A 27,980-nucleotide genomic window follows, 5' to 3' on the forward strand; every position below is an offset into this window, starting at 1 on the left:
GAGAAAAAACTGACAAAATGATTCCAATGGGTTTTTCTGTAATATTCAATTATGTATATTACAACTATAATCACATAATTCAAGCATATATCATATACACATATATATCTAGTGAGAGAATAGTTTAATATTCAATAGTACAGTTGTATGGTACAGTAGCAGTAGGGTGCATTTCTCGTTTCTCATTGGGTAAAGTTTAAAGGAGAGGTATAGACAAGTGTTTGTGTGTAAATCTATATACGATTTTTCAATACAATATGCAACAAAAGAAAGAAAAATAAAACTAAAAAGAAGGAATAAAAGACAAAGAAAGGGTATAGGCAGTTCTGTACTGTGTTTGAGATGGTGGACGTGTTTTATTATGTGTGTTTGCATGTGTGTGAGTATGACTTTTGTCAAAGTGTGTGCGTTTGTGTGCGTCAGGTGAAGGATCAGATCAGATCAGCACCATAGAGGTCCATAACAACATCAACAACAACGATAAGGGTTAAAACCTGGGTGAGGACTGTGCATGTCTGTGTGTTTGTTTGCTGTGTGTCTACATGCGGAAGGTTTCAGTCACTGTTCAGTCTGGGCAAATCAACCCTAAACCAGTTAGCATTTCATTTTTGCACTTCCTGGACAAATCGAGGAGTAAATAGAGAGAGAAAGACCACAGCCATGTTGTTATTATTAACAATTTGTGTGTCAGTGTGAGTGTGTGTGTGTGTGTGAGTGAGCAGTCCACGTTCACCCGGCTAAATGCAAACCTGCCAGCGAAATTCTCCATCTCATTTATTCACGAACATCTGCTCACATCCAGCTGTTCTGATGGCTAATTGCTTCCTGTTTTTCTCTCTCTCTTTCTCCTTCATCTTCAAAAATAAAAGCCCTGCGATTATTTCAAAATCAGACACGGAATCAAATAGAAGATAACAAATCAAATGCTTGAACGAGCCCACAAAGAAAACAAACGAACACAAATATTTCTTAAAACTATACAATTTTTTTGTTTCACCGTCTTCCTCCAATGACCCCCTACACCAAAAACAATCGTTACTAAGATACCTCACCTCGTCTCACACCATGTGAAATACCTGATTCAACCATGATACATTCTCTGTTATGCCTGCGCCTCCAACTAACCTGCTCCGTGAAATCGAAAATAGATTATTTGTTGTTTAGCAATAAACAGCTGGGAGGAAAAGAGCTTTGTCTGGCCCCGTGACTGTCCAGCTAACAGCCCCTACCCGCCCCATATATAAAATATACAAAAGATTATCTCCAAAATCCTCCTCCTGACTATCTCTGCTAATAGAAAAATATACAATAATCCTATGTCAAAATCTCTTTGCGTTATGGACGAAAACCCTGCACCACCTCCTCCTCCTCCTCCTCCACCTCCACCTCCTCCTCTTTGCTGGACTAGTCTTGCCTTCCTGCCCAGTTCAAAAATATACATGTTTTTTTGTCCTATTTATAGAAAAGAATTACACATCAGACCTCTCCTGGCTTGTGTCCATGCCTTGAGCTTAAAAAGTGAGATTTCACTAGCGTAACGTGAAGTCAACACCCTGTTTGAACTGGCCGGAGCAGCACTGGGACGCACTACCTGCAAAAACGCTGTGCAACACCGGGCGCAAGCACAGCACCGAGGGTGACGTAAGCTGCCCAGGTGACACACGGTGGTGATACAGTACGTTGTGTGGATTCAGCGAAGCAGCAAGTACGAAGAGTCAAACTGGGGGTGGGGTGGGGGGGTAAAAGTGGTGTCGCTGTGCTTTCCTGTCGTGACATCCTGAAGCACAGCGCACACACACTAAAACACATTTTTCGTGTTTGCGCCCGATGTCGCACGGTGCTTACTGCAGATCTACGCCGGCCTTCCCCCTCGCCACTTCAACTAAAGTGCTGCCGTTGTTGGGTTGCCTTGTACCCTTTTCTCATCTCCCGTTCCCCTCTCGCACCTTCCTCCTTTGACTTCTTCTTCTTCCTCCCCCACCTCACAAGTCTCCGTGCCTGCTCTCATACTTGTTGATGATGTTCCTGCAGCGGCCCAGCTCTTTCCTCATGTCGGCCACCTCCTGGCGAAGGGCTGCGTTCTCCCGCTCCAGGAAGGCGGCGCGCACCGAGATCTGGTTCTCCTTCAGCCGCCGAGCGTCCCTCGAGCGTTTTGCCGCCTCGTTGTTCTTGACGCGCCGGTTCCAGTACTTCTCGTCCTGTCACCAGCAGCAGCGGCGGCGGTGTGGTATGTTGGGGTGTGTTGGGGAGGAAGGTGGGGGGGAGGAGAGAGAAAAACAGAGGAGAGAGTGGGATGAGAAGGGTCAGTTATGTGATGAGAGAGGAAGGATGGTAGGAAAGGAGGAAAGGTAGCAACAGCTGAATAATCGCAGCTACAGAACATGAAAACCACGAGAGTTTACTGGACTGTGAGAGCCTCTGCGTGAAAATGATTATTATTTTTATACTGCAGTTTAAACAACAGCTCTTCTTCGTGTTACCTAGTTTTGCCTGTAGTACGCGACCATGGTATAAGCAATAATACACACCAAGATGTTCTGATCTAGGAGATAATGGACTCCACCGCACCCATTACTTTCTTACATCAGAGCAACTCCTCATGTCTTATTATTTGAAGGACATACTGGTTTTGAGCAGACAACTAAAAGCTCACGGACACATGAAGAGACAAAGCTTTCGAGGTTTACATATACATACAGGTCCTACACATCTGATTAAAAGTGTTTGAAACTGCTAAATTCAGTAATATTCAATACTTCTTGCAAAGCGTGGGATGGGATCAATGTGAGATGGAAAAACAATAGTAATGATTCAAGTGAAAACTGGATTAATAAGCGTCTATGAGCTGCAGCTGTACAGTCCTGCCCTGCTGAGCTGATCAGCTGAATGAATAAACACGCTGCAGTCGTGCCCTGCAGCCTCACAAAAGTCCGCAACATTGTTTTTTGGGGCATGAAAGAAATTTGTTGGCAAATGACGGTCTCATGAGAACAAGACTGGAAACAACCGAGATGTTGTGTTAAACTTTTGGACTCTGAGTGCAAAGCAGGAATCCGGTTTGAAAGTAAAACCTTGTAGAGATCTCTCCCTGAAAGATTTATGCCACTGGAATCACTGAAGGCCCAAATGGTTCACATTGTTTTCTCACAGAGCCTTTTACTGGAGGTGTTTACATTTGGCGAAGTTATAACGTCATTCAACAATTAAATTCATCAGCAAAATCACCATCCTTCTGGAACATTTTAAAACGGTTCAGTGCCTCGAGGTTATCGTATTCTCCTCGATGTTGTGATCCTGGAGTATCTTTAATTTTTTAATCCTAGCCAGATTTTCCTGCCCCTCAGTGCGGTGCTGGTATTAAACACAGACTCTAAAATCTCATTTATGAGGAGCTGCTGAGTAATCCGAGTTTCATTTTCAACTCTGGTCAGAGATCATTCATCCAAACCTGCGTACAAATGATTTATGAAACCAGCTCCGACTGAACGCTGAGGGTGAGCGCCTTCATCTCTCCATAAATTACAAATGCCTCCGGAGCTGCAGCTGCTTTGCGCTGAACTATGAAAGTGTGAGCCATCGATCAGAGCTTCTCCAATTGTGCAGCGAGCTGAGTACAAAATATTTTAGGACTCTTGTCAGGAGGCACCAATACGAGTGAGCGTCACGCTCCTTCGGTTTTTTCCACATTAACACAGGAGCTGTCAGGAGCTGCAGCCTTTGTCATGATGAAGTTCAGGGTTTTAAGGTGAGTCCCTCTGCAGTATTTATCTTTAGAAACCTCGCCGTAACTCACTGGACCAGGTTCTTTAGTGGACTGAATTTTTAAAACCCTAGTTTTCTGTTAATTCTTTTCGGTGATGATCAGTGATCACTGACCTGTGAGGCGTGAATTTTGTTTTACTTTAGCCGTATCCAGTGCTGGTTTTTTTTGTGCATCAATGAATTCCCGTCTGGGTCCCAAAAAACCCGACATGAAAACTAGAAAGGCAGGTCTCTGCTCACACATAAAAACCATGTGTCTCTAACTCGTCATACAAAATTATAAAGTTCATCCTTGATCATTTTTAGCCCACATCAATCCCATACCCACACTGAAAACAGAGACTGCTGCAGAAAACTAAGAATTGTGGGAGATGTAGTACCTTCTGCTCATCGGGGACCAGCATCTTGCGGGCCTTCTTGATCATCGGCTGAGGTTTCAGCTCCTCCTCGGTGAAGCGGTGCCGCCGTGGGTCAAACGCCTCCTGGCCCGGCACGCTGGACAGCGCCAAGTCCGCCGGGTCGGGGTCAAAGTTCACCATGATGTCGCTGCTGCCGTTGGCCACCGCTGGAGGTCCAGTGGGTCCTGGAGGGCAGGTAGAAGAGGGTGATGGGTCCTGAGGCATCGACTGCCCACCTGGGACGAGGAAACAGAGAGAGATGTTATATGGATTACACATGATGCAACACACGCTCTGGCAGCCATACTGGAGGAATGGAGGTCTTGACAGTAAAGAGGTAATTAAAAAATGTCCAGCTAATTTCAGTGTCTCCCAGAATTAATCAACTTTATTACACTCCTCCATTTTCACTAAGATCTGAAAACTATTGCAGCATATGTGTTGCTTTCACCACGATCATGCAGGCTACTGAATAAGGCAGGGTTGTCATGGAGTGAGAGAGTGTGCTGGTTAATCATATCTTTATTTCCAGTGATGTATAATCTGTTTAACAGTCCATTCAGATGTAATAAACACAGAGTCAGCAGGACTGGCTTAATTACTCGTTTAGCCGTCCAATCATCATCATCTAGTTTTAGTTTTAACTGCAGATTAGAGCCCATCTGCCTCCAGCGAGGACGGTCACATGTCAGAGAGCAGCAGCAGAGCTAAAGGCTAACGCACCGAAGCTGATGACGAGACACAGTCCCCAGCAGAGGTCTGATCTCAGCGAACAGGACAGTTAAACTTTGGACATCACTGTGATCACAGCCCGGGACGTCATCCACCAGTGGAGCCAAACATGACAACAGCATTGTTGTATTTTCTTTCTTTCTTTTTTAAAGAGCAAACTGAACAACTTTCATTGAAATTCAATTTTAAATTAAAGAATTAATGCCTCCCACATTTTTCCCACCAGCTCCAATGATAAAAAACAAACGACAAAAATAAAAATATTTTTTTCTATTAAAAAGCCTGACATCTGCCAAGTGAGTCTAATTAACCAGGATGGGTAAGTAAAAAACCGTTCTAACGATCCGTGATAGTTTTAAGTTTATTCCTTTATTGTCCATCAAACGGGGAAATTCCTCTCTGCATTTTACCAACACCAAGTGGGCTGGGGTGGATCAGTGCCTTGCTCAGGGGCACCACAGCCGTGGTCGCAGAGGGACCATATCCATTGTGTCCCCCATATGTTGTTTTAGAGGTTTTCTACACAGCAACATTATTAAAAGATGAATTTATTCATTTTCTAATGTTTCATCATTTGTCAATCTCTTACATTTATTATTGGTTGTAATTCTATTTCTTTATTTTCTCTTATGTTTATGTTCGGCACATCGTAACTGATTTAGTTTGAAAGCTGCTAAACAAATAAAGGTTAGTATTATTTATATTAGCAGCACTGGTATAGTGGTAGTAATATTACTAGGACATGAAAAGGATTTAAATCTGTTCTATACCAGGCAGTTTCACCGGTTTGGGTGTTTAAAATCCCACACAGGTCAAACTGCACAGCATCAGAGTGGTGCTCAACCACTTTCCATCGAGAGGCCTCCGGCTGCAGTCACATGTGCTGCACACAGTTTCTCTCTCCGCTGCTTCATCCAGAGAGCAGCGAGCCAAGAATGAGGCCCACTGAGATGAGTGGAGCATAAAGAGGATTACCCTATAGACAGTGGACAATATGGTCAAATTAAATTCAAACTGGGGGGGGGGGGGGGTGGGGTGGAGGGGGAGAGTGAGGATGTTCGTTTTTCCATTAAGTTCATCCATCTCTCTCTCCTTAGTTGTCGCTTGCATGTTTAAAGGCAGGCGGTCGCCGTGACCTTTCATATTTCCCTTTAAAGCTCTACAAGCAAACAGCATCTTACAGTGTTTGTTTCCCACGGCTGCTGCAGTGACACTGATTCACCACCAGGTGTCAGTATCGGGTCAGAAACGCTCAGGAGGGCAGCGGGTTCACATCATGCTGGATGTACAACAAGCAGGAAAGATCAGGATTTGGTTTAACCCTTTGTGGTGCTTGATGGGAGAAAACCAGCTGGTATGACTGGATGCAGACTCAGAACGACCACATCTGAACCTCAAATAGAAAACTAGAGAAATCTAATCTGAAATCAGGTCTGTTTGGCTGTTTACACTGAAAAAATGCTTTGTCACAACAGATAATGCCGATATTTTTTCAGATCAAAGCTATGAAAAACAAATACAGTAAAAAGACATAATGTTCTGCTCAGTAATTCTCAGATCCTGATAGTAAATCATGTGGCAGTGAATGTGAAACTCCTCCATGATGCTTTCACCCTGCAGCCATTCTGCATTAGCACTGCTTTTGTGAATGTAACAGCACAGGACCGAGAATAGTGACTCTATTTTCGGTCATATCTCTAAAGCAGCTGCTTATCAGGCGTTTCTTTCCCATTTCTGACACCTGAAAAAAATAAAAAATGACACAACTTCATTTTCCCAAACCTTTCCTCTTTGGAATACAACTGTTCGCTGAGCAATTATCCAGCTCCAGTGAGTCCTCTATTGTGGCAGCATTTATGAGACGCTTTTTTGGAGCTCTAGGCTCCGAGCCACAGATTATAAATAACTGCAGAGCTGGTGACCAATATTGACTGAAACAGTAGTGGAAAGATTTCACATACTTTAGCAAATTAAACAGAAAAGAGACATGTTTACAGTAAGTAATTCAACTTATTTTTACCAGCAGAGAGGGAATTCTGTCTGCTTTTTAATAAACATATCCAAAATCCCTTTCATTGATGATAGATTTGAATGATTTAGCATTACTGACATGTCTTAATTTGGTTCTACTGCATCAAGAAAATCACTCATGCATTTGTCACATCATAGAAACCCAAAAACGTCCTCTGCCATCCAGGCCTTTGTGCAGCCGGAGCGTTTTTTTGTAAACCTGAAAATGCCAGTCTGTCAGAGCAGCACGACTGACACTGATTTGCTGCTTGACTGCTGCTGTGAGCTGTCAGTCATTTTATTATGCACGTCAACCACAATACCACAGCCGAACCCTCCGCAGGCTCTGAGAAATCAAGCTGACACTCTGTGGCAAGCAGGGGGTGGGATATGTGAGGGGAGAGAGGCAGTCGAAATACCCCCACGTTCCCCCCGAATTCCAGCTGAAAGCACTCGACTACACACTGAGCATGTAAGAGTGGGAAATTCTGGGTTTATAAACTTTGTGAATGGTGGTGGTTACTCTGCCGCTGAACCCTGAGATAAAATCTTTTTTTTTTTTTTTACAACTGTGTTTACATCCAATCGTTTGACTGCTCAGTGATTTTGATCTGCTTATGAAAACCCTCAGGGAGCAGAGGAAACCGACATTCGCCCACACTTTTACACAATTTGTTACGCAAAATAAGAGTCGTGACATACCAGGTAAAAATATATCCCACATTTCCTACTTGTGTCTGTCAACAGAAGGTGTATCTGAATGTTTTTACCAACTGAGAGATTGGATTTACAAAACCTTCAGTGTGACATGAACGCATCACCCTTTGGAGTGGAAACTTCACTTTTTTTGTGTGTTCTGGGTTCCCTGTGCCCAACTGCAATCAGACAACGGCTTGTAAACAAAAGTCACATGGACCCACAAATACAGTTGCTTGTTTACTGGACAGAGCCTTGGCGACCTGACATACTGCGGAGTTTGACATTTTGGCAGGAGGGACGAAATCTGATTAAAATTCCTCTTCTCTTGTAAAAGGCTTCAATTTACAGCCATCTCAGTGTTGTTGTCTGGTGCCGCTGCTGTTCCAACGCCACCGTTTGCTGAACTCCACAACCTGCCCCGGTGCAGTAATACAATAAACTGCTCCAAACACACTTTTCATGTTGCTCTTACTGCTCAACTTACCCACATAAATAATAGATAAACCATGAATCTACTCTCTGAACCAAACACTCAGGGTAGAAAACACCAGTGGGATAGTTCCTCTGTACAACTGCGTATTGATTTCACGAGTTAAACCTACTCCAGGTACAAATATGCGACGTAGGAAGAAGCGAATGTAAACAAAAACACGAGTCCAAAAGAACGCTAGCGTTGCCCCGTAGCAGCTGGATGTGTAAACAAGCAACTGTTTGCTGCCAACTTCACCATATCAGCTTTCTATGATAAGGATAATATGTCAGTGTGGCGTTTACAGCAACCATGTGCAAAACTAAATAAATCAGTTTAAAAATACAGAACATTTTCTCATTTCCAGACTGGCCTCAGTGAGGATTTCCTGCTTTTCCCTGTTTTTATCATTGTGATGGGAATATTTTTGGATTTTGGACAGATGGTTGGACAATCTAAAGACATCTCTAAGCTCAACTATGCATATCCATGGCTTTTTGATATTTTATAGATGAAACAGTTGACTCAGTAATCCAAAAAATTAATTGATACATGACTAGATTATGAATTAAATCTTTATGGTTAAAACCCTACATCTATCCATCCTTACAGTACACACTCCATACAAACTGTACACGTTTATACAAACATTCATCGTGAATCTCTGTGGATACGAGTGCTGTCTACAACACAACCCATAATGCAATGCTCCATACATCCTCCCTCTTTATCCGTCTATACATCCTCCGGTCCATCTGTTCGAAGCAGCGACACCATCAGATCAACTGCTGCTGGCTTGATCTGACTCTTTGGCAGCTGGACAGGGCTGATCCTGGATAAGTCTGCCCAAAGCCCCATCCTAATAACAACCATTTTGGGCAAAAAGTTGAAACTGATTCAAGAACACGGCTCCCACTGCTGCCGGGTAAACCGCCGCCAAGCCGAAGCTTCGCCTGGCTTCATTTCCTGTCTGTGAGCAGGAGCCATTTAGAGGAAGCAGCCACCGACTCTCGGATTCTCTCTCTGCTTTCATTAATTTAGCTGAGATTATGTGTTTTTCTCTTTCCTCCTGTCACTCTCTCCTCTCTCCTCGGTCTGCCCATGTCTTTGATCTCAGCTGAAAGGCTGAAATGCTGTGTATAGTAAAGTTATTTTTGGATTGAAGCAGCTCTCACTCAGCACCATGATATTTGGGTAATGCTTTATTTCACAGGTCCCATATTTCCCATAATCTGCTGAGAACTTTCTCCTAATTTCCTGAAAATTAGCTGGTGTTTTACGCAATATGACACTTTTTATAAAGGAAATGGAGAAAATGTGAGTTGTTACAGTTATTAAAGGTGCTTATATCCTTTCATGTTGGACGGAATGACAGACTGGACACTACAGTGAGATCCGGACAGGTCAGGGCTAGCTGGTTAGCATGCTAGCTAAATTTCCGAATAATCTTCTCAGAAGTTTCCGGACATAATTTGGAACTAGTTACAGCTAAATTTGAGACTTTCAGTTATTTCTAAATACTAAGCAAGCAACTGAGCATAAATGAAAAATAAAGTTTAATATAAGGAATAAATAATAGTCACTGTGGTTTAAATGGACCAATGTCTTTTATGTAAACTAAAATTATAATTAACAGCTAAATACCTGCTAATTTTTAAGAAATTACGAGGAAAGTTTCCAGGGAATTATCTGGAAATTACAGGACGAGTAAAAGTAAAGCTTTATTTAAACTGGACAATTTTCACGCCAAAAACTTTACGCTTCATCCAGTGTTTCTACCAGAACTGCAAAACTAAAGTTCCTCCATTAACTTTGACACACTCAAGACTTCTCAAGGTCTTTGAAGGTCTTGTGTGGTGAAATGCAAGGACTTAAAGCTTTGGAATTAGAGCCTCCATTTCTTGTTCACATTCTTGTCAAGTTGAGAAATTCTGGTTGAAATCCCTCATTTTAAAACAGCTGCTGTATCGTCTAAATTCTCCATCACAGGATTCGCCTCAGGATGTGAAGTGTTGATCCTCGGTTGGAGCGAACAGAGGCATACTGATGAACTCGGATGATATATATCGTAGTTTGAAACATTTTGAAGTTCTTGCGCTCAAACTTTTGAGAAACTGTTCTGAGGGCCAACGGTTTGACGGGAGAAAATGTTTAAACGATCTAAAAACACTTGACATTGAGGAGAGATTTTTTTCTTTTTGTTCTTCTGTCCTCTAAAATCAAACTGCCTCTCTCTTTGGCCGCCATTTTGCTCCGATGTTCTGGAACCAAACAGGAGAAATGAGCTGCAGTGGGCAGAGACGCCCACGGAAGCAGAAAATAGACAAGTTGAGGTTTGAGAGTCAGGTGAGCAACTCTTCCTCTCGACTAAACGCTTGCTTGATCTAACTATACTTTCACTTGATCCACCTACACATCAAACCAGCAGCTGAATGCAACAAACTCAAGGCAGTTTTCTGGGGAGGTGGGGGGGGCGTGGAAGAGGCATTATGGGAAATGTAGGAAGCTAAAAACTGAAGTGGAAGAAGGTGAGGAAGGTAAAATAAAGACATAATTACAGTTTAAAAGCCTCCTCGAACACATTTAACTTCAGACTCATCATCATCATCATCATCATCATCATCACTATCTTCCAATAAAGCAGGACAAAGCTTTCCCCTGTAAATCTGTTTAAGCCTTTTCCTGTTTCACTACTTTCTTATGTAATAAAGGGAAACAATGGAATCACCAGGAGAATGGTAATTATGCTAATTATACAAGGATGGAGGTAACAATTAACATTCTCATTACTGTAATTGAGTAGATTTGTGTGTACTTTTTCAGCGGCTTTTAAGTCCGTTATTTTCTTCTTCAGTGAGTTTTCATTTAAGTTGATAACTTCACTGCATTTAAACCGCAATTACCAGCTCCATTAACTGAGATGTCCAGTCTACATCTTTTTATTTTATCCTTTAGCTGCAACACATAGGAGTTACAACAACTTTTAGCTTTTCATGACAAAAAAAAAAGACTTTTTACAATCTTTTTTGTTGTGTCTCTGTGTCCTTGTGATCTAAAGGACATGACACGTAACTGCTTTGATTTGGACATTTATTGCATGCACTAATGTTTTCTGAGATACCACTAATGTTGTGACAATCACTTTTATATTTTAGACGTTTTTAAACAGAATGCAAAAGGAAAGATTCGATTTAGTCGCCAGAGCAGGTACAACAGCGGAGGAACAAGCTGACACACTATAATATTTAGTCCACAGTCCACAATGATGTTAAATCTTTAAAACTAAACTATGAGAAAACAGACTGGCGCACACGCTCTGCTTACTTTAATCTGAAAAAAAAAAAACCAACTAAACTAAACTAAATCGAGAAGCCGTTCCACACCAAGGAAAATATTATTCAACGAATATCACAGCAGATTACCATTTCCATTTGGATAAGATAAAACCAGCAAAGAATCATTTACAATCTTAATTAAAACAAAACAAGAAAAAAAAAGATTTACGATAGAAGAAGTTAAGAAAAAAGCCAAGAACAAGGGTGAAAAGAGGGAGTATAGTGGTGGTGGTGGTAAAAGTGGGCAATTGTAATTGTAGCAGGAACAGTAATGCTAATGGAAGTAGCAGTGACAGTACTGTTAGCTACAGTACTTCCATCAGCAGAGCTAATGAGATAAAGGCTCAGCGTTTCGTTTCCTGCTCAGTTTGTTTCTGAGTAACGTGGAGATGAACCGTGAGCAGCTGTTTGTGCAACACAGAAAAACAGGAGCTGGAAATACAACATGTTATGTGATATAGGAAGCGTGTTACATAAAGAGGGCTCCCCTCCCTCTAACGTAAACACTGAGGCGGCTCCTCGAACGCCTCACCACTGTTCCTGTCTGCTGCCAGCTTTAACCTCTGCCTGTCTGGCTCTGACACGTTTTCTCTGACTGTAACTATTAACTCAGTTATTGCTTAATCGATAAACTACTTCTTCAGCTCCACGCTCATACATACAAACACATACATGAACACATACATGTCTAAACATGGGCACGGCATGTTTTTTTTTTTTTTTAATTAAAGTTTGGGACTTTTCAAAACTTTTGTTTTTACATTACATTTTTAAATTTTTAGTTTTAAATTCTAATTTTCAATGAGCATAAAGTCAAAGAAAATGAAAAGAAATCTTACTCATGTTTAAAAAAAAATAACTGCCCCAAGCTGTTTCCACTCTAGTCATTTTTACAAATGCACATGATCGTTTCAAATCAGACTCCGATTTTATTTTTATCTCGGTTAACTGCATCTTCAACAGCTGGTTTTCGTCTCTGTGCAATTTCAGCTTCACTGTCAGACACTGAACACACACACACGTGCACACACGCACAAACAAACACACCGGCAGGCACGTGCATGTTCACATGAGTGTGCAAGAACAACAACTCACACACACACACACACACACAAACAATACAGTCCAGGTGACACACCCCAGGAGTCTTGTTCCTTATGTCAACACACTGGCTGGGAGTTATGTCACCGCAGTGTGCAGATAGTAGTGACCTCCTCCCTCCCTCCCTCCCTCCCCCTCTCTCCCCCCCCTCCCCCTCTCTCCCCCTCTCCCCCTCATCCTTATAAACCACTGCTCACACTCTGCCTTTGGTCAGGTCAGATTAGGAGACACTGGGCCCCTGGACACATGATGAGACACGTTAAAAAAAAAAAAAAACAAGGGCCCCCACGCAGTGCGAGATTTTGCAGGTTAAGCTCTGAAGTTCTGCTGTTGTTTGAAAACGGCATTTGAATTTCAGTATTTGTGTTTGTTCTTTAGATGAAAAGAGGTTTTTCCAAGTCCAAACAAAGAGATCCACAAATGTCATACTAAAGCATAGGAAGCCACCAAAAGAAACCTGTAGCACACTGCTTTGTTAGTTTAACACAGACATTCTTCACAGATTAATGAGTATGAAGGTTTCTGAGACAGAGACGCCGGATTTTACAACTCTGACAAGTTATCAGCCATTTTAGCCTCCATCCGTTTAGTCATCTAAAGGAAATGTGCACACATGCATTTGATTGGCCAGTGTAGTACACCACGTTAATAAATTGTGTTTTGACACGGTGTTAATGTTGGTCGGGACGTGACCTTAAAGTGTTGCGTTACGTGTCAAACATCCACAGACACCCAAACGTCCGCCGTGTGTCTGAAATCATTCAGATGGAAAAACAGTTGGAATTCGCAGATTCAGGAGAGGAAATGTGACAAAGCTGCTTCTCTCCTGAAGAGCTAACGCACGTCAGTGCTGAGACACGCGACAGCGGTGTGTGTCCCCACAGGTTCATGCACACTTTACAATGTGCTGCCTTTAACCACAGAGGTGGCCAATCAAAACAAAGGTCATACTATTCAATTTTTTTAAAGGTCATTTACACTTTTGGAAGGCTCTAACAAATGATGTGGCACAGTTGATAAGGGCTTCAGATCCAATCAGATCAGGACTCATGTGGTCTGCAGACAGGCAGACATTCTGTGGGTTAGTCTGGAGGACCTGTTGAGTCCAGGACCAGGAAGTGCTCTGTGGCAGAGGAGGGACTTGTTTGTTGACATGCTGATATGGCAAATATGTGAATTTGTACAGTAAGTAGATGTATTATATCTTTTATTTTAAATAGTAAATAGTCTGATGAATAAAGATCAGTTTTAAATTTAAATTCACTCCTTAAATCACTGTTCATCCTAAAAAATCCTCCTCTCTGAATCTTCTCCTTTTTTTTGCTTCAGTGTTTATTCGCTCTGTAATCTCCACTGTTTCCTCTCGCTCTCTCTCTCTTTATCTCCCTCCATTTTCCTCCTACCTCGCTCTCTTTCCTCCTCCAGCCCCTCCCTTCCCTTACCCCCCCCCCCCTCCGCATGCTGACTCTCTCGCTCCAATACTTTCTGCAGCAGCACGTGAGGTGGCAGCCGCACATGGCCCGAGCGTGTGAGAGACTGAGAGAGAGAGAGATTTCAAAACATGCAAAGCGAACGCTCTTGACTGGGCTCTCGCTCTCCCCCTCCAGAAGTGCTCCCTCTCCCTCCCTCTCCCTCCCCCTCCCCCCTCTCTCCCTGTGCAGTGTTACAGAGTGCAGAGTCAGTGTCTTGTTTCCCTCACCAGGATTAATCACAGCCCTGAATGTTAAATCACTGAATGCCTCAGCGTGGCATTATCCTGCACTCTCTTCTTTTAAAGAGACAGAACATCAGCTCATTTCCCAAACAATGCACGTTCCAGATTTGGCTAAATTCATTCTTTTGATGCCTGTATGTCAGATTTCAACTCTCAACGCGCGTCTCATTTCACTGGTCGATGGTTCCTGCGGGGTTTATCTGGGATTCCTCTGGTCTAGACGCTGGTATTTGGTTTCTGTTTGAGGTGAAGCAGCCGTATTTTTTACTCTACATCTCAGCTGGAGAATTTATATGCGCCGTTCCTAAGGCCAAGTGTGATCTTAGATTGTCTGTGCAAGCGAGTGCAGTGACACAGCATGGGCTGATTCTTTCCCGCGTTTACGTTTTGATGTATCTTTGGTTCAGCAATGAAAAAATTAGATGTATAAGTTGCAAAAGGCCATTATTCTGTTGTAAAACCGGACGAATCCGACTATTCTTACGTCTTAACTACAGAACTAAGCCCTTGTGAAGGAGCACTGCAGCAGCTGCATCATACTTTTCTACAGCTGAGTGTGATGACATGTCTGTACTGATCAACACTATGATGGCGCTGATTGCTCCTGCAGCCAGAGGCAGATCAAACACCATGGGATGAAGGAGTCGTCCCAGCGTCGTGCGACTGCTTATACACGTCAGTGATGCTTGTAAATGAGCTGATTTTCTATTCTGGAAAAAGCAGCTTGACACAATAATCCCAACTCAAGGACGACTTACTTGCTTTTCCAGAGCTTTCACCTAGAGCTAATCTGAGAAATCAGCAAACGTTAGCTGACCTCAGGCGTGTCTGTGTCTGTCTGTGGAACTTACTCATTTGTCACAGAGATGGACGGATGAACTATCTGCTGATGATGACAGTGTGATATGGTTAAGCTACAGCTACAGAAAAAGCGAGTAAGAGGACCTTGAGGGGCATTGTTTTGTCAAAATAAATCTCATGTTCAGTAATGTTCCCATTCGATCTTCATCTCTTTGTCCTCATTGTTGTCTTTTTGTTCTGATGCTAGCTGACCGAGCCTGGCTAACCCAGGAAGCATGGCCTAGCTAAGGGCGTGTTTACGTTACAGGGGAATAACAAGGGTCTCGATGTGCTGTGCGATCTTTGGCGCAGTATTTACGCCTCTGGACCTGATAAATAATGCAGCTTAAACTGAAATACAACACTATCTTACTTTAACTATGTTTACTACCAACAGAGATTATCAGAAAACACGGTTCACTTGATCATCTCTTATTCAGGGTCTTGCTTTCCTCTGCTTACATTTGGGATGCTGAGCTCTATTTAGATGTACTCACTGTGGTTGTTCACACTCACAGACAACTAGAGGGCAAAGCGATACCTGACAGCTGAAAATCAAGCCATTCCCACTGAAGATCCAACCTTGGATGAAACATGATTAAATGATGAGGCCTGAAATCTAGTCCAGCCCCTGAATAAATAAAAGCGAATCAAACGTAAAAGTCAGTTAAAATAAATTTATCTGCTGCGTGTGAACTCTGGTTTGTTTGCCTGTTTAGGTTTCTATAAATGTTTAGAAGTATAGAAGTCATATCCTCAAATCTGTACTTCCCACTCAAGCTTCACCACTTCTGCTTTCACTGTCAGCCTCGTTGTCTGTCTGCAAGCAGGATGCAAAAACTGAACAGATTCCCGTGAAGTCTGATGGACAGAAAAGCCTCAGGCAAAACGACCAACTGACAAGATCTGGGTGGGTTATTTGGATTTGGGATTTCTCTCCAGATGCAGTTTCTCATGTGTCAAACTGAGCTGACATCAGGGAGACAATTTTCCTGTTTATCCATCAAATTCTACGTCTGATGTTTTTTTTTAGAAGCTTTATTGTCATTTTATTAAATTCATTTAAAATACAGCAGTCTCTGCGTGTTCGGTGCGGTGGCTGATCGTCCTTTGTAATAGCTGTGAAAAACTTGTGCAGCAGATGCTTTCACATCGCAGTTCAATGAGTTCATGCATCCACAGGCTCATGGGAATCTGAGGTTAAAAATCTGTTTTTGATTAGAAAGAAATTCAGCCCTGGACTTATCCGCTGAGAGGGGGGTGGGGTGGGTGCTTAGGTTGGGTCGGTGAGGGTTGAAACTTGGTCATGATTGGCCACTGAGCTCAGTTGCGGGACAGACACGCAGTGGGCTGTCATGTACACCCTGAATAACAGGTACACAGAGGTGGACCAGTAAAAACTTTTTTTTGAGGGTCGCCGATGCAGCAGCCCACCGGGACTTATCGGGGTATGTCCGGGGGCCAGTCCGACACTGGGAAGGTTTCTGACTGACTGGATTGACCTGAAAGTGTCGAAGCTGCAGCCTGATGGGAATGAAAGTGAAGGTGATTCATGATTAATTATTCATTTCCTTGAGCCAAGGAAACACGGAGGAAAAAAGATGTTGCAGAACCACACTCCTCTGCTGGGAACAGACGATCGCACAGTCTGGCTTCGACTTGGTGCCACGGTGGTCTTTCTTTAACTTCTTATCAATTCTGCCGAACAGCTTTTTACTGTCTTTTGTCACGAAGGCTCATCGAGATGTTCACTTCACCGGCTGTGGCTCAGTGGGCGTCGAGAGCATCGGCAGTGGGTGTCTGAGTGGCTTTGCAGGTGACTGGATCAAAGTTAAACCTGACAAATTCGCTCCTGTACTCGCTGAAACATCAACACTAACACCTCACACACCTGTTTACACACGTGTAACTGCCCGGGCAATCAGTTTCACATTTTTTAAACCGGGAAAAACATTCTGTTCTGCGGTTCCTTTATCCAGTCAAATTAATTCTTGAACAATACTAACGTGTCAAATGGGCTTTGCAGTTAGAGAATCATGTTTCATTTGGAAGCAAAAACACTCATTTTCAAAATCTGCTCATAATCTGGCTGAAAATACCATCTGCACCACAAACTGTTTTGCATACATATTACACTGCATATTTAAGAGACATGATCAAAGGCTCAATAGAATTTTCTGGGTTTTTTCTCCCTATATTTTCTTGTAAAGTGTAAACTGTGCTTATCAGGTTTTCCTGCAGCAGAAAACATCTGGATTTGTGGGGACATAAAATCCAGTTTAAACTCGGTTAAACGACTGTGGCCCTGTTATAAAATTAAAATGTATGTTCGTTGAAAATCAGGTAATTCTGAAAATGATGAGCTTCATTCCAAAGGTGTGGGGTTTTTTGGGAGACAGTGTCTGGCCTTGGTCCTGGGCTCAGCTGTTTCTCAGAGGACGTTCTTCAGGCTAAACTCGTGTGAGTTTTACCAGGTGCAGTCCGACTCTGTGAGGTAAGGAAAAGCCGCCAAGAAGAGAAAACATAATCTCTCTTACAGTTACATTCACCCAGCAGCTGGTTTAGTAATTCTTTTATCTGCACAGCTTTCATCTAGTTTGACCACTTCCTGTTTAAAACCTCAGTTTGTTTCCTCACTAATGCAAATATTTGAAATTTACGACATTTTTAGGACCAAACAGGTGAAAAATGTCATCTGATTGACTTCTAAAGCCGCGGCTCCATCCATGTCTGTGCGTTGTCCCTCCGTCTGAACCGCTCTCCTTTTTACCCAGAATGAATTAAAATCAAACTAAAACATGTGCATGTGGATCGGATTATTATTTCCAGTCTATTTTCCATCTATTTCTCCGGTTGATTCTCTCGCTCTCTCTCTGCAGCTCTGTAGTAACACTTCAGCTCCACAACGACCTGAGGGATTTCTGGCTGGATGCATCATGCTCAGCCCAGTCACGTGTTCATAATTCAGAGTAAAGAGCACAAACACACACACACACACACACACACACACACACACACACAGATGAAAGTATGTTCACATTAAAGCCTACACAGTTGCATGCAAATGCCGAAACAAAGAGGACACTCTGATATGCATGTTCAAAGTTCAGTGCGCACACACACACACAGACACACACACGCACGCAAACACCCACACATCACTACAAACGTGCACGTGTAAAGGCACGCGTGCACACAAACACACACCAATGGTGTATATTCATAGACACTTGCAGAAGCTTGCAGGGCAGATATGAAGACACACACACAGACACAGTGAGAGCCTTGCAGCAGTATCCAGTGGTATTCTCTCCTCTGTGAAGCAGCTCTATCCAGGCTGACGCTCTGCTGCTTTTCTTTCATGCATCTCTTTTTTTCTCTGTGCCTCGTTTTCCAGTAGGTTTTTTTTTGTGTTATATCTTTTCTTCATGCTTCTCTGCAGCTCTTTTTTCACAGTGAAACATCTCCTCTCTCATTGTTTATGACTCAGAAGAAAAAGACAAACAAAATGTCCCAGTCAGACTTCTCAGAATCTGATCCTGCTGGGCAGTTTATCTCTCTTTCTCCCTCTTACACTGTCTCTTTCTGTTTTTTTTTCTCTCTCTCTCTCTCTCTGCCTCTGGCTGAGTCCAGACTCCACATACTCCACACACATAGTATTCAAATTCTGTGAAAGCTTTAAATATGAATACAGCACGGACACAAAGACATGAAGTACGGAGCTGATTATCACCACAGGAAGTGACCCAGTCAAGCAAAAGTTTCTGAACAACCTTTTTAAATTTAGAAGCGCCCACAGGAGTTTTTATCCTTACACATTTACTCTGTGCAGCCAAATATATTCAAACCTGCAGAACTATTTTACACCAGCGTGAAACATTTCAGAGGAGCTGAATATATCAGGCTGTATTTCTGACTAATGTGTGTAAAGAATCACACAGCTTGAACAAGCTGATAAAAACTCTATACGCAGCGCTGCCATACAGCGCAGGAAGACGGTGCACGTGTGAGATATTCTTTTTTACTTCAATAATGTGCTTGGATGTGTTCGCGTCATGACTGCTGCTAGCTAGTACTATTAGCGGCACTGATCAATATCTTTATATTAGCGATGGATCAAATGACTGTGTGATGTGAAAAGGAGTCGAGCTGTAATGAGCCGTTCAAACTCAATATTTACCGTCTCCGAGCGCATCGGTCCGTGTGAACTAGTCTGATCTGTGGTCCAACAGAGGGAGCTCTTAAAATTCACTGTGAGCTCGGCCTGTTTATTTTTGGCTTGTGTTTGAATCAGTTTGAACAAATTCTGATCCATTTCAAATTAATTCAAATTTTATTTCTTGAAAAAGTGACTCTTTAATCGAGTGCTCGTCTCGTGACTTGAAGCTTAATTGTAACATGATTGGCAGTTAATACATATTTTTAGGTTTACATAGTAAATTACTCTTTTCCAGTGGAGGGAAAATGTCGACTATACGCACTTGAATTTGTAAAATGTGATCAGACGATTTGGACTCAGTCCCTATCAGCTGATGGCAAGATAAAAAAGGATTCATAATTACTTAGAGATGCAACAATGTGAAATAGGAAAAAAAAAACTGCTAAAACAACCCGACACAGATCAGGCAAAAAAGTTTGCTCTCTCTCTCTCTCTGTCTCTAATCATCCGCTTTAGGCACTCATTCACTCATCGTCTCATCCTTCCTTTAAACGTCTATATGGTAAGTGGAAATCTGTCATCAATAAATCATCGTGAAATTAGCTGTGGTGACTCATTCGATGGCTCACATGATAAAAAACATGACCCTCAGCATTATAAATAATAGCTTTGTGGTTTCAATTAGTCAGAATTGGATGTTGTCAGACTTGTGAAATTTCCAAAAGGGAAAAAAAAAAAAACTTAAAACAAAAACAAAAACAAAAAAAGACAGAAAGGCACTTCTGATGTTCTGGCAGTTCTGGTTCACATCAAAAGCAGCACAAGGAGGAAACAATAAATTATGAATTCATAACGGAAGAAAACAGGCTGTTGGATAGAGCAGAGGAGGGACGGAGAACAGGGTGTCAGCCACTTATCACGCAGAGATATAATTAGAGACAATCCTACACTGGTTATTGTTGAAGGAGTCGAATGGTTGAACTGGGTTCACTGTATCGGGGATCTGCGTCCTCATTACTGCCAGATCACATTGAGGCCTTTGCATATGCGGCTTCATACATGTCTGACTGCGTTAGCTGGAGCAGAAATGCTGCGTTCCCATGTGAAGATGCCAGTTTTAATCTCGCTGTCGAGAAATTAAGCAAAAACTTTCTCATTTCTAACAAGAAAGCTGTTTTATTTCTACATGTTTTAAAGATTTTAAAGATATCAAACCATTTCCTCTTCAGCCTCCTGCTTAAAGGTTTTTGACTGAAGCAAATAACCGATGAACAATGTATTAACATGTGGAATAGATTAAAACATCCACCTGAGGAAGTCAGGGTGGAATAAAACTGCCCGATAGCACCTCCAGACTCGACAACTTCCCCCTGAACTCACTGCTGTGATGTTCTGAAATCCACAATCACTCACCATGTAGACACTCGGGTCCTCCCATCATGCTTTGCTGCTGTTGAGGTGGTGGTGGTGGCGGCTGTGGCTGGACGGTCTCCAGTCCCAGCAGTGAGGAAGAGGAGGATGAAGAGGACATGGAAGAGGAAGAGGAGGAGCAAGGTGGAGGAGAGGTGGGAGGGCACTGAGAGCTCTGGTTGGGCACCGCTGACTGGGAACTCTGGGAGAGGAAAAAAAAAAGAAAGAAAAATATAACTCATTCTTGATAGAAGATAATTAAACTCATATTAAATGGATATATTTCTATACTGTCAAAGCAAAGTATTTCTAACCCTCACGAAATAAAACTGTAAACTATCTGAAGTTGTCAGAAGATGTGAACACAATCTTTCCCACGTCTACCATCCTCCCCATGTAACATCAACGTGGCATTAACGTCCATTGTGTATTCAGCTGCACAGACACACTATCATCCACTTTTGTCGGTTTGGAAAGGACAGTGGTCACATTCAGATGAACCCTTGAATAAGGACAAGCCTCTGAACTGTGCAGTGGGACTGTTCTGACAATAAACACGTGTCAGTTCGACCGAACTCGCTGCTCATCCAGCAGGAGTAACGCCTGTTTTTAACTTTGTTCCTTGTTTAGATTCATACTAGTAGTTGAGTGCAAAATAGGCTACGCCTTGTTAAATAAAACGGGCCAGTGTAGTTGAAGTAAAGTCGGTAAACCTGTGGGTGGTGGTCTCCATCAGACTTACCTGGGAGGGGATCTGGGCGCTGGTGGAGCTGGGCCCGTTGCTGTGCATCCCCATCCCATTCTCGGTCAGGAACTCCTCCAGGTCCATGTACTGCAGCTGGAACAGGCCTCCATCACACGGCAAGGTCCTTTCCCACAGCAGCGGGCCCAGGAAGGCCGACTGGGAGTTGGGCCGCACGGCGCCAGAGCCCGGGGCTCCTCCCACCCCATTAGGCCCTCCGGCATTAACACCCAACGAGTCTTCATCAGAGTCCAAAGGCTTGTCTTTGTCTGGAGAGAAGCAAGAATAAAGAGTCTGTTACATTAAGCTGCAAAGAGATTTCATCAGGATATGAAAACAGGCTGCGTGTGTGTGTTTTGATTTTTTTTTTTTTCCTGATCACAGGGGGTAATGACACTTGTTCCTCCACCCTCTCTCTATATTTGTGTTGAAGGGCAAAGGGAAAGATAAGAGCCAATAACAACTGATATCCAGCCTGAGCAGGTAAGATAAAGTGAATCTGTGCAGCTAGAAATGTGGAAGTGGATTGAGTCTTAGTGTCAGAGGGCAGAAACATCCAGCCGGTTTCAAACTGTGACTCAAACTGCGCAGTGAGAGGCTGATAATCTCATCCACAGTACACTCATTAGTTTACTGTAATTAAACTGCCCTCAAACTAACGTGGCAGTGATTTATTGATGTTAGAATCAAACCCTACACGAAGCACTTGTTGGGCTAGCGCCTTTTGTTCCAACACAGTGTGTCCACTTTAGAAAAAGTGTCACAACATGAAAACATGACTCAGATTTGTACTGAGTTTTTTTTATTCATTAGATCTCAACTAAAGTAAGTTTCCAGTCCATGTTGCCTCAAACATCTGCCCCATTTCTCTGATACACACATGTTTTTCAGTCCCTAACGATAAGTGATGTTACTAACGTGGTTCAGTCATGGACACGTTAAAGTCTGGAGACAAATTCATGACTAAATACTTAGATGAAGTGCTTCAAGACGTGTCTGGAAGCCAGACGGTCCTGAGCTTGATCCCTTAAGGGCAACACGCACTGGGCGGAGTATGATGCACATCAAAACAACTGTGCCTTTTGTTTTCAATGTAAACCTACACACAGGCATTTTCTCCCTGGATCGGCACGTCCCGGCCACCGAACCTTCCCGTCTGTTTGATGCGCTCGGTGTGTGTTAAAGAGAGACTGTGACTTTTGAATTAAGTCATGACAATTTTTTTCTCTTACAAATAAAAAGTTGAATTCATAAACAATAAAACACCCTCCTGTTCAATTTGATCCTTGGGCAACGTACAAAATTGACATTTGGTTCCACGAGCTCTGGCGTTGCAGTTGTGTGAAAACAATACGAGATAATCATTTTAAAAGTCACAAAAAAAAAACAACCACCGACAAACAGCAGCAGAGGATGCACCGCTGTTTGCTGAAAAGGTTTGTGTTTCTGCCTCGTGCTCGTGTCCTTTGCTTTCTGTAAAGCACTTAGCTGTGATCATTAAAAGGCATCTATAGAAAAAGCTGACTTGATTGACCCTGCACTTTGACCTCCCAGTGAGGGAGGGAGTCCAATGGAAAGATAGATACAGACTTCAGGCATCAATAAACCATCACCAGAAAAAAAAATAATAAGAGGAAATCCTGCAAATAAAACAGAAACCTAATTTTATTGAAACACTGTGTGGAAAAAGCTGGAGTGATTGTTTGGCTCGCTGATGCTTTGGTAATATTATTCTTAAGAATTGTGTCTCCTAAAGTGCATACTGAATAAATGGCACACTGAATATTAAAACCCAATAAAATAGTAATAAAAGAGCATATTTAACTGGGCTGGGATGACAGAGCAAGAGAGAGTAATGAGAAAGAGGGAACGAGCTACAGAAACCGAGGGAGAGGACTGGGAAGGCCGGAAATTTAAATTTAAAGGGATTAAAGGACATAAAGACGTGAGAGATTACAGCAGGAAAACAGCAGAGAGGAGTCAGGGAGGTGGATGGATGAAGGGAGGAGAAGAGCAGAGAGTCAAGGCCATCACATTTGTGTCCCTCATAATCTCTCTGCCGTTATCATCGTCCACATCTTCCTCATCTGCCCCATCACGAAACTCAGACTAAAAACACACAGATTCTGATTATTTAACAGAGGTAGAAATAAAAATGGGACGCAGCCTGGGCCATTTCCTCACAAACAAGCACAAACACCTTTGCTACAAATGCTGTTAAACTACTTGCTTACATTTTGTCGTCAGCAGATGCAACAAGTGCACAGAAATGTGTTTGAGTGCTTTATTTCTTAGTTAAATGAAACAGATTTAACAGGCTAAATAAGATCAGCTGTGGTGCTGTTGGAAGGCACACTGTTTACTTAAAACAGAGCGATACAGGCAGTTTAAGATGCTTGTGTGTACTAAGCTAAGCTAGTCCGTCATGTACCTCGTGTTAGATTTTCTCAAGTGACTGAGCAAGACAGCGAACAACGATTTCTCCAAATGTTGATCTGTTCTTTAGGACGTGGCTTGTTTACGTTGTGACGGAGGAGATGTACATGAATCTGACTGAAAGCCCGTACGTCTCAGACAATGGTTCAGTGGACTGTGGCATCACAATGTTGAAAATGCGATGACAAAATTCAGAGGAAGGAATGAGCTGACTGTTTGCAGGCGTCTCTATACCGAATCACAGAGTCTTTGCATGCTGCAAAGAGCGTGTGTGCAGAGCCATAATCGACCGGTGTAACCACAACAACCTGTAACTTCCTGTGAGTACATTCACTCGAGCACTGTACTTAATACTTAAGTACTGTTTAGAGGTACTTTACCTGAGTATTTCCATTTTATGCAATTTAATACTTTGCAATACACCACAAGACTTTACTGATCCCCAAAGTTCAATTCACAGGCTACACAAAGTAATGAAGGTATTCCCACCATCATCAGCCACAGCACTATATATCGATAATTAGAATCCAGTGTCTGTAATGGGCCATTCTGCAGAATGAGTACTGGTACTTTTCTAAGTATATTTTGATGTAAAAGGATTTTTACCAGTTAAAAAGTTTGAATGCATGAGTTTTACTTTTAACTGAGTATTTCTACACAGTGGTTCTAGTATTGTTGCTTTTGCTTAAGTAAATTATCAGATTATCTTCCATCTCTGTTCAATCCCTATTACTATAGTGACGTGACAGTAATTCAAGAGCAAGAATTAAGTAATTTGAGATATTATTTACTAATTTGTGCCCACGAGTTTGCATAGGATCTCCACAGGAAAGGAAAGGAAAACAAATGAGGAAATCCCTTTGTTAAGAAGCAGCAGGAGCAGAAAATGACAGAAGAAGTGAGAGGGACATGGATGGGAGGAGTGAGTGGAAGTGACACAGCTTAATCAAAGTGATGGTGACACTTTGAACTGGAGTGGACAAGTCATTACAGCCCGATAAACTGGGAACTGACCACAGTACAGAGGAGAGGAGAGGAAACGCTACAGTGGGAAGACAGAAAAAAAAAAGGATTGGAAAGAGGAGAGAGAATCTATGCAAATTTGATAGAGATGTGAGAGGAAAGGGGAAGGAAAGAGATGAATGCAAATAAAATGGGTTAGGAAAAAGAGACGGAGAGGAGAAGAAAGTGCAGTGCAAGAGAAGGAAGACAAAGCCTGAGAAAATGTAAATGAGCAGAGGAACTGCAGAAGAGAGTGGAAGACGGAGTGATCTGATGAGACAGGAAAGTGTGAGAGGAAAAACTCAAAGACGTGTGAAAGAGAGAGAGATGTGATAGATAAGAGTGGGTGTTTGTGAAGGCGTCAAACAAAGCTAGCCAGCGAAGGAGTGGAACGTCGACTCTGCATTGTGGAACGAGGGAACGGCAACGACAGCCACGGGCAATGCAACAACATCACGCACAAACATCTTTTTCACACCCCTGAATGCATCACCTATCATTAGGAGAATATGGCTGCATGTGTGCTGACAATGGGGCTATAGCAGGGGCCTCTGAGCTGCTTTCTGACTCCATGGAGAGCCTGTCAGCTGGGCTCACCATCATCCCTCCTCCTCCTCCTCCTCCTACTCATGCAAGGCAACAAAAAAAAAAAAAAGAAGAAAAAAATCCAAAGAAAGGAACTGCAGCTGCACCAAGCGGCCACCAGGGGCCGCCAACCACCAGGCAGCGTTTGGACAGTGTGATTTCTTTGTTTTTCTCCCTCTGTGTGTAGATGTGTGTGTGTGTGTATGTGTGTGTTGAGCTTCACCTACACTTATGAGGACTGGCTCTTGCTGTGCTTGTGAGGGGATTTTATCGTTGTCCTCATGGCGACAGAAAGGCTGACTTTAAGGTTAAAACTAAACATGCACAGAAAAGTAAGACCAGAGCAGTCCTCACGGGAATCAGCGCACGCCAAGGCAATGTCCTCACAAGCCCAGCAAAACCACTGTGTGTGTGTTTGACAGCAGCTGACTAGGAGTTATGACATCCCCACAGCAGAGAGAGGAAGGAGAGGCAGCCTGGTTAATATTTGTCATGGCAGCTGGTGGATGGGAAACAATTCAATCCCGCTCACTAACCTTTATTTAAACAGACCAGAGGATCAGATTCAACACAAACGACTGCCTCTACTGCTTCTGCTGCTTCTTCTTTGTCTGTATTTTTAATGGCATCCGCTCCAGACTGTGCTTTTTTTACTCCCTCTCTTCCCTCCTCCTCCTCCTCCTCTTGGTCATTTCATTTCACCACCAAATGCAAAAAGGAAACGTTTAATATAAGAATCCAGCCGGCCAGAAGTAGGAAGGCTGAAGTGAAAACAGTGTGTGCATGTGTGTGTGATAAGCAAGGCCTCTGTTTTTTACAATCACACCTGCCCACTCAGTCTCATGCACACACACACACACACACACACACACACACACCAATGAATAATCACTGCAATATTCATGTGATGTTTCTGCACAGATTCATACTGACTACAGGCTCTTTAATGAACATTTATTCATTTCTATTTCATATTATGGCTGCAACCAATGATTATTTCAGCTATCTATGAATCTACCAATCGTTGTCTTGATTAAAATGTCAAACAAAATTATGAAAAATGCACATTATAACTTCCCACAGCTCTGTGTGATGTATTCAAATTCCCTGTTTTATCCCAACCAGCCATCAAAGACCCAAATGCATTCAGTTTAATTTCACATTTAACAAAGAAGAGCAGGAAATCCTCACAGTGAAGTAGCTGGTAACAGAAATTTTCTGACTTTTTGACTTGGAAAAATTACCAGATGATGAATCAGCGAATGGTTTCAGCTCCATTTCACACATCACTACACCATTAGCATTATATTTCAAATATGGGGGCTACAAATGGGCTTTTATATTTGAAGTTCATAGTACATGTACTTGTAGATTTTCATGATGAGTCACATTAAAATGTTATTATAGAACAGCACATTCAGAGTGTATTTCTCTATAGTATACCAGGAGTAACTTGTTACTTGTTGGTTGTGGTATTTGCACTAGTATCCCTTTAAGAACACCCCCCCCCCCCACACACACACACACACACGCACACGTGCACACACTCACCTTTCATCTCGCAGCAGTCCTTGGTGCCTCTCTGGTCGGTCTTGATTGGCAGCTGGAGCAGGGACTTCAGGTTGGTCATGGAGGTCAGGTGTCCACCTTGGGGGCCACTTCCAGCCGGGTTGCTGGCCCCAAACTGAGGGCTGGTGGCCCCGGCAGGGAGATCCGGCGGTAAGAGCTGAGAGAGAGGCCTTGACATAACTTCTAGGGGAGGAAGGGGGAGGTGAGGGGAGGCACGGGGGGGAGGAGGCGGAGTACAGCAACCTGCAGGCTGTAAGTTCAAGATCAAAATAATCCAATTAGCCTAGTGATAGTCTACTAATTGACAGGCGCGCCGTCAAAAGGTGCGCGGACAGGTGACGCGTTTGCGCGCTCAAGATCTCCACCTGATATCCCGCTTTTCCGCCCGTCCCATGAAGAAGTGTGAGTAAAGAAGCGAAATATAAGACGGGGATTTATCTCCAAAATGGCACCATGTTGACCGAGCCTAATTCATCCTCTCAGACTGGCTGAGCCTCCAGGAGTTGCTGTCACCTTTTTCCTCTTCAAACAAACTCAGCTCCGCACTAATAAACGCACACAGGAAGACAGATTCAATCCCGGAGGCGCAGGAGTGAAGTACCCTTTGAGTTTGTGGAGATAAAACGGCGGCTCTCGGTCGGGTCCGGTCCAGTCCGGTCCGTCGGTCGGTTGTTTGGTCGGTTGGCTGATCGCTCGGGGAATTTATTTAGTCGGGAAGAGTAAAAAAAAAACAAACGAAAACAGAAATAAACGCGGATGTCTGTAGTCCCATGCAATGAGTGAAGAGAGAGGATTAGAAGCAATAGAAACAGAGTCGAGTCGCGGCGGTGGGAGAAGTCTCCAGGATAGAAAAAAAGCTGACCACAAACAAACAAGCGAAAAATACAAGATGAAGGAAATAAAGAGATCCCCCCCAAAAAATAATAACATCCAATAGTATGAGAGTCAGATAGATGGGGCTGATGGCTCCTATTTTCCTCCCCCTCTCTCTCCCTCTCTCTCTCTCTCTCAGTCAGC

At 42.9% G+C, this 27,980-nt stretch overlaps 1 protein-coding gene across 1 annotated transcript; it reads right to left on the reverse strand.

The window, feature by feature from the left end:
• Positions 1-105: 105 nt before the first annotated feature.
• Positions 106-27,951, reverse strand: dbpa (D site albumin promoter binding protein a). The gene is made up of 5 exons (XM_041053065.1): positions 26,946-27,951; positions 21,372-21,640; positions 20,633-20,831; positions 4,143-4,396; positions 106-2,198 (listed from the first exon to the last, which is right to left on the reverse strand). Exons 1-5 carry the CDS (start codon positions 27,139-27,141, stop codon positions 1,983-1,985), a joined length of 1,134 nt encoding a protein of 377 aa, XP_040908999.1. The 5' UTR covers positions 27,142-27,951; the 3' UTR covers positions 106-1,982.
• Positions 27,952-27,980: the final 29 nt, after the last annotated feature.

The sequence above is a fragment of the Toxotes jaculatrix genome, chromosome 13 (genome assembly GCF_017976425.1).
Source record: "Toxotes jaculatrix isolate fToxJac2 chromosome 13, fToxJac2.pri, whole genome shotgun sequence".
NCBI classification, from domain to species: domain Eukaryota; kingdom Metazoa; phylum Chordata; class Actinopteri; family Toxotidae; genus Toxotes; species Toxotes jaculatrix.

Excerpts from the sequence above, each read along its gene's own strand:
- dbpa (XM_041053065.1), bottom strand. The coding sequence starts at position 27,141 with ATGTCAAGGCCTCTCTCTCAGCTCTTACCGCCGGATCTCCCTGCCGGG. Across the intron at positions 20,832-21,371 it reads GCGCCCAGATCCCCTCCCAG|AGTTCCCAGTCAGCGGTGCC; the intron begins GTAAGTCTGATG and ends TTCCTCTCCCAG. Across the intron at positions 4,397-20,632 it reads AGGACCCGAGTGTCTACATG|GTGGGCAGTCGATGCCTCAG; the intron begins GTGAGTGATTGT and ends TCCTCGTCCCAG.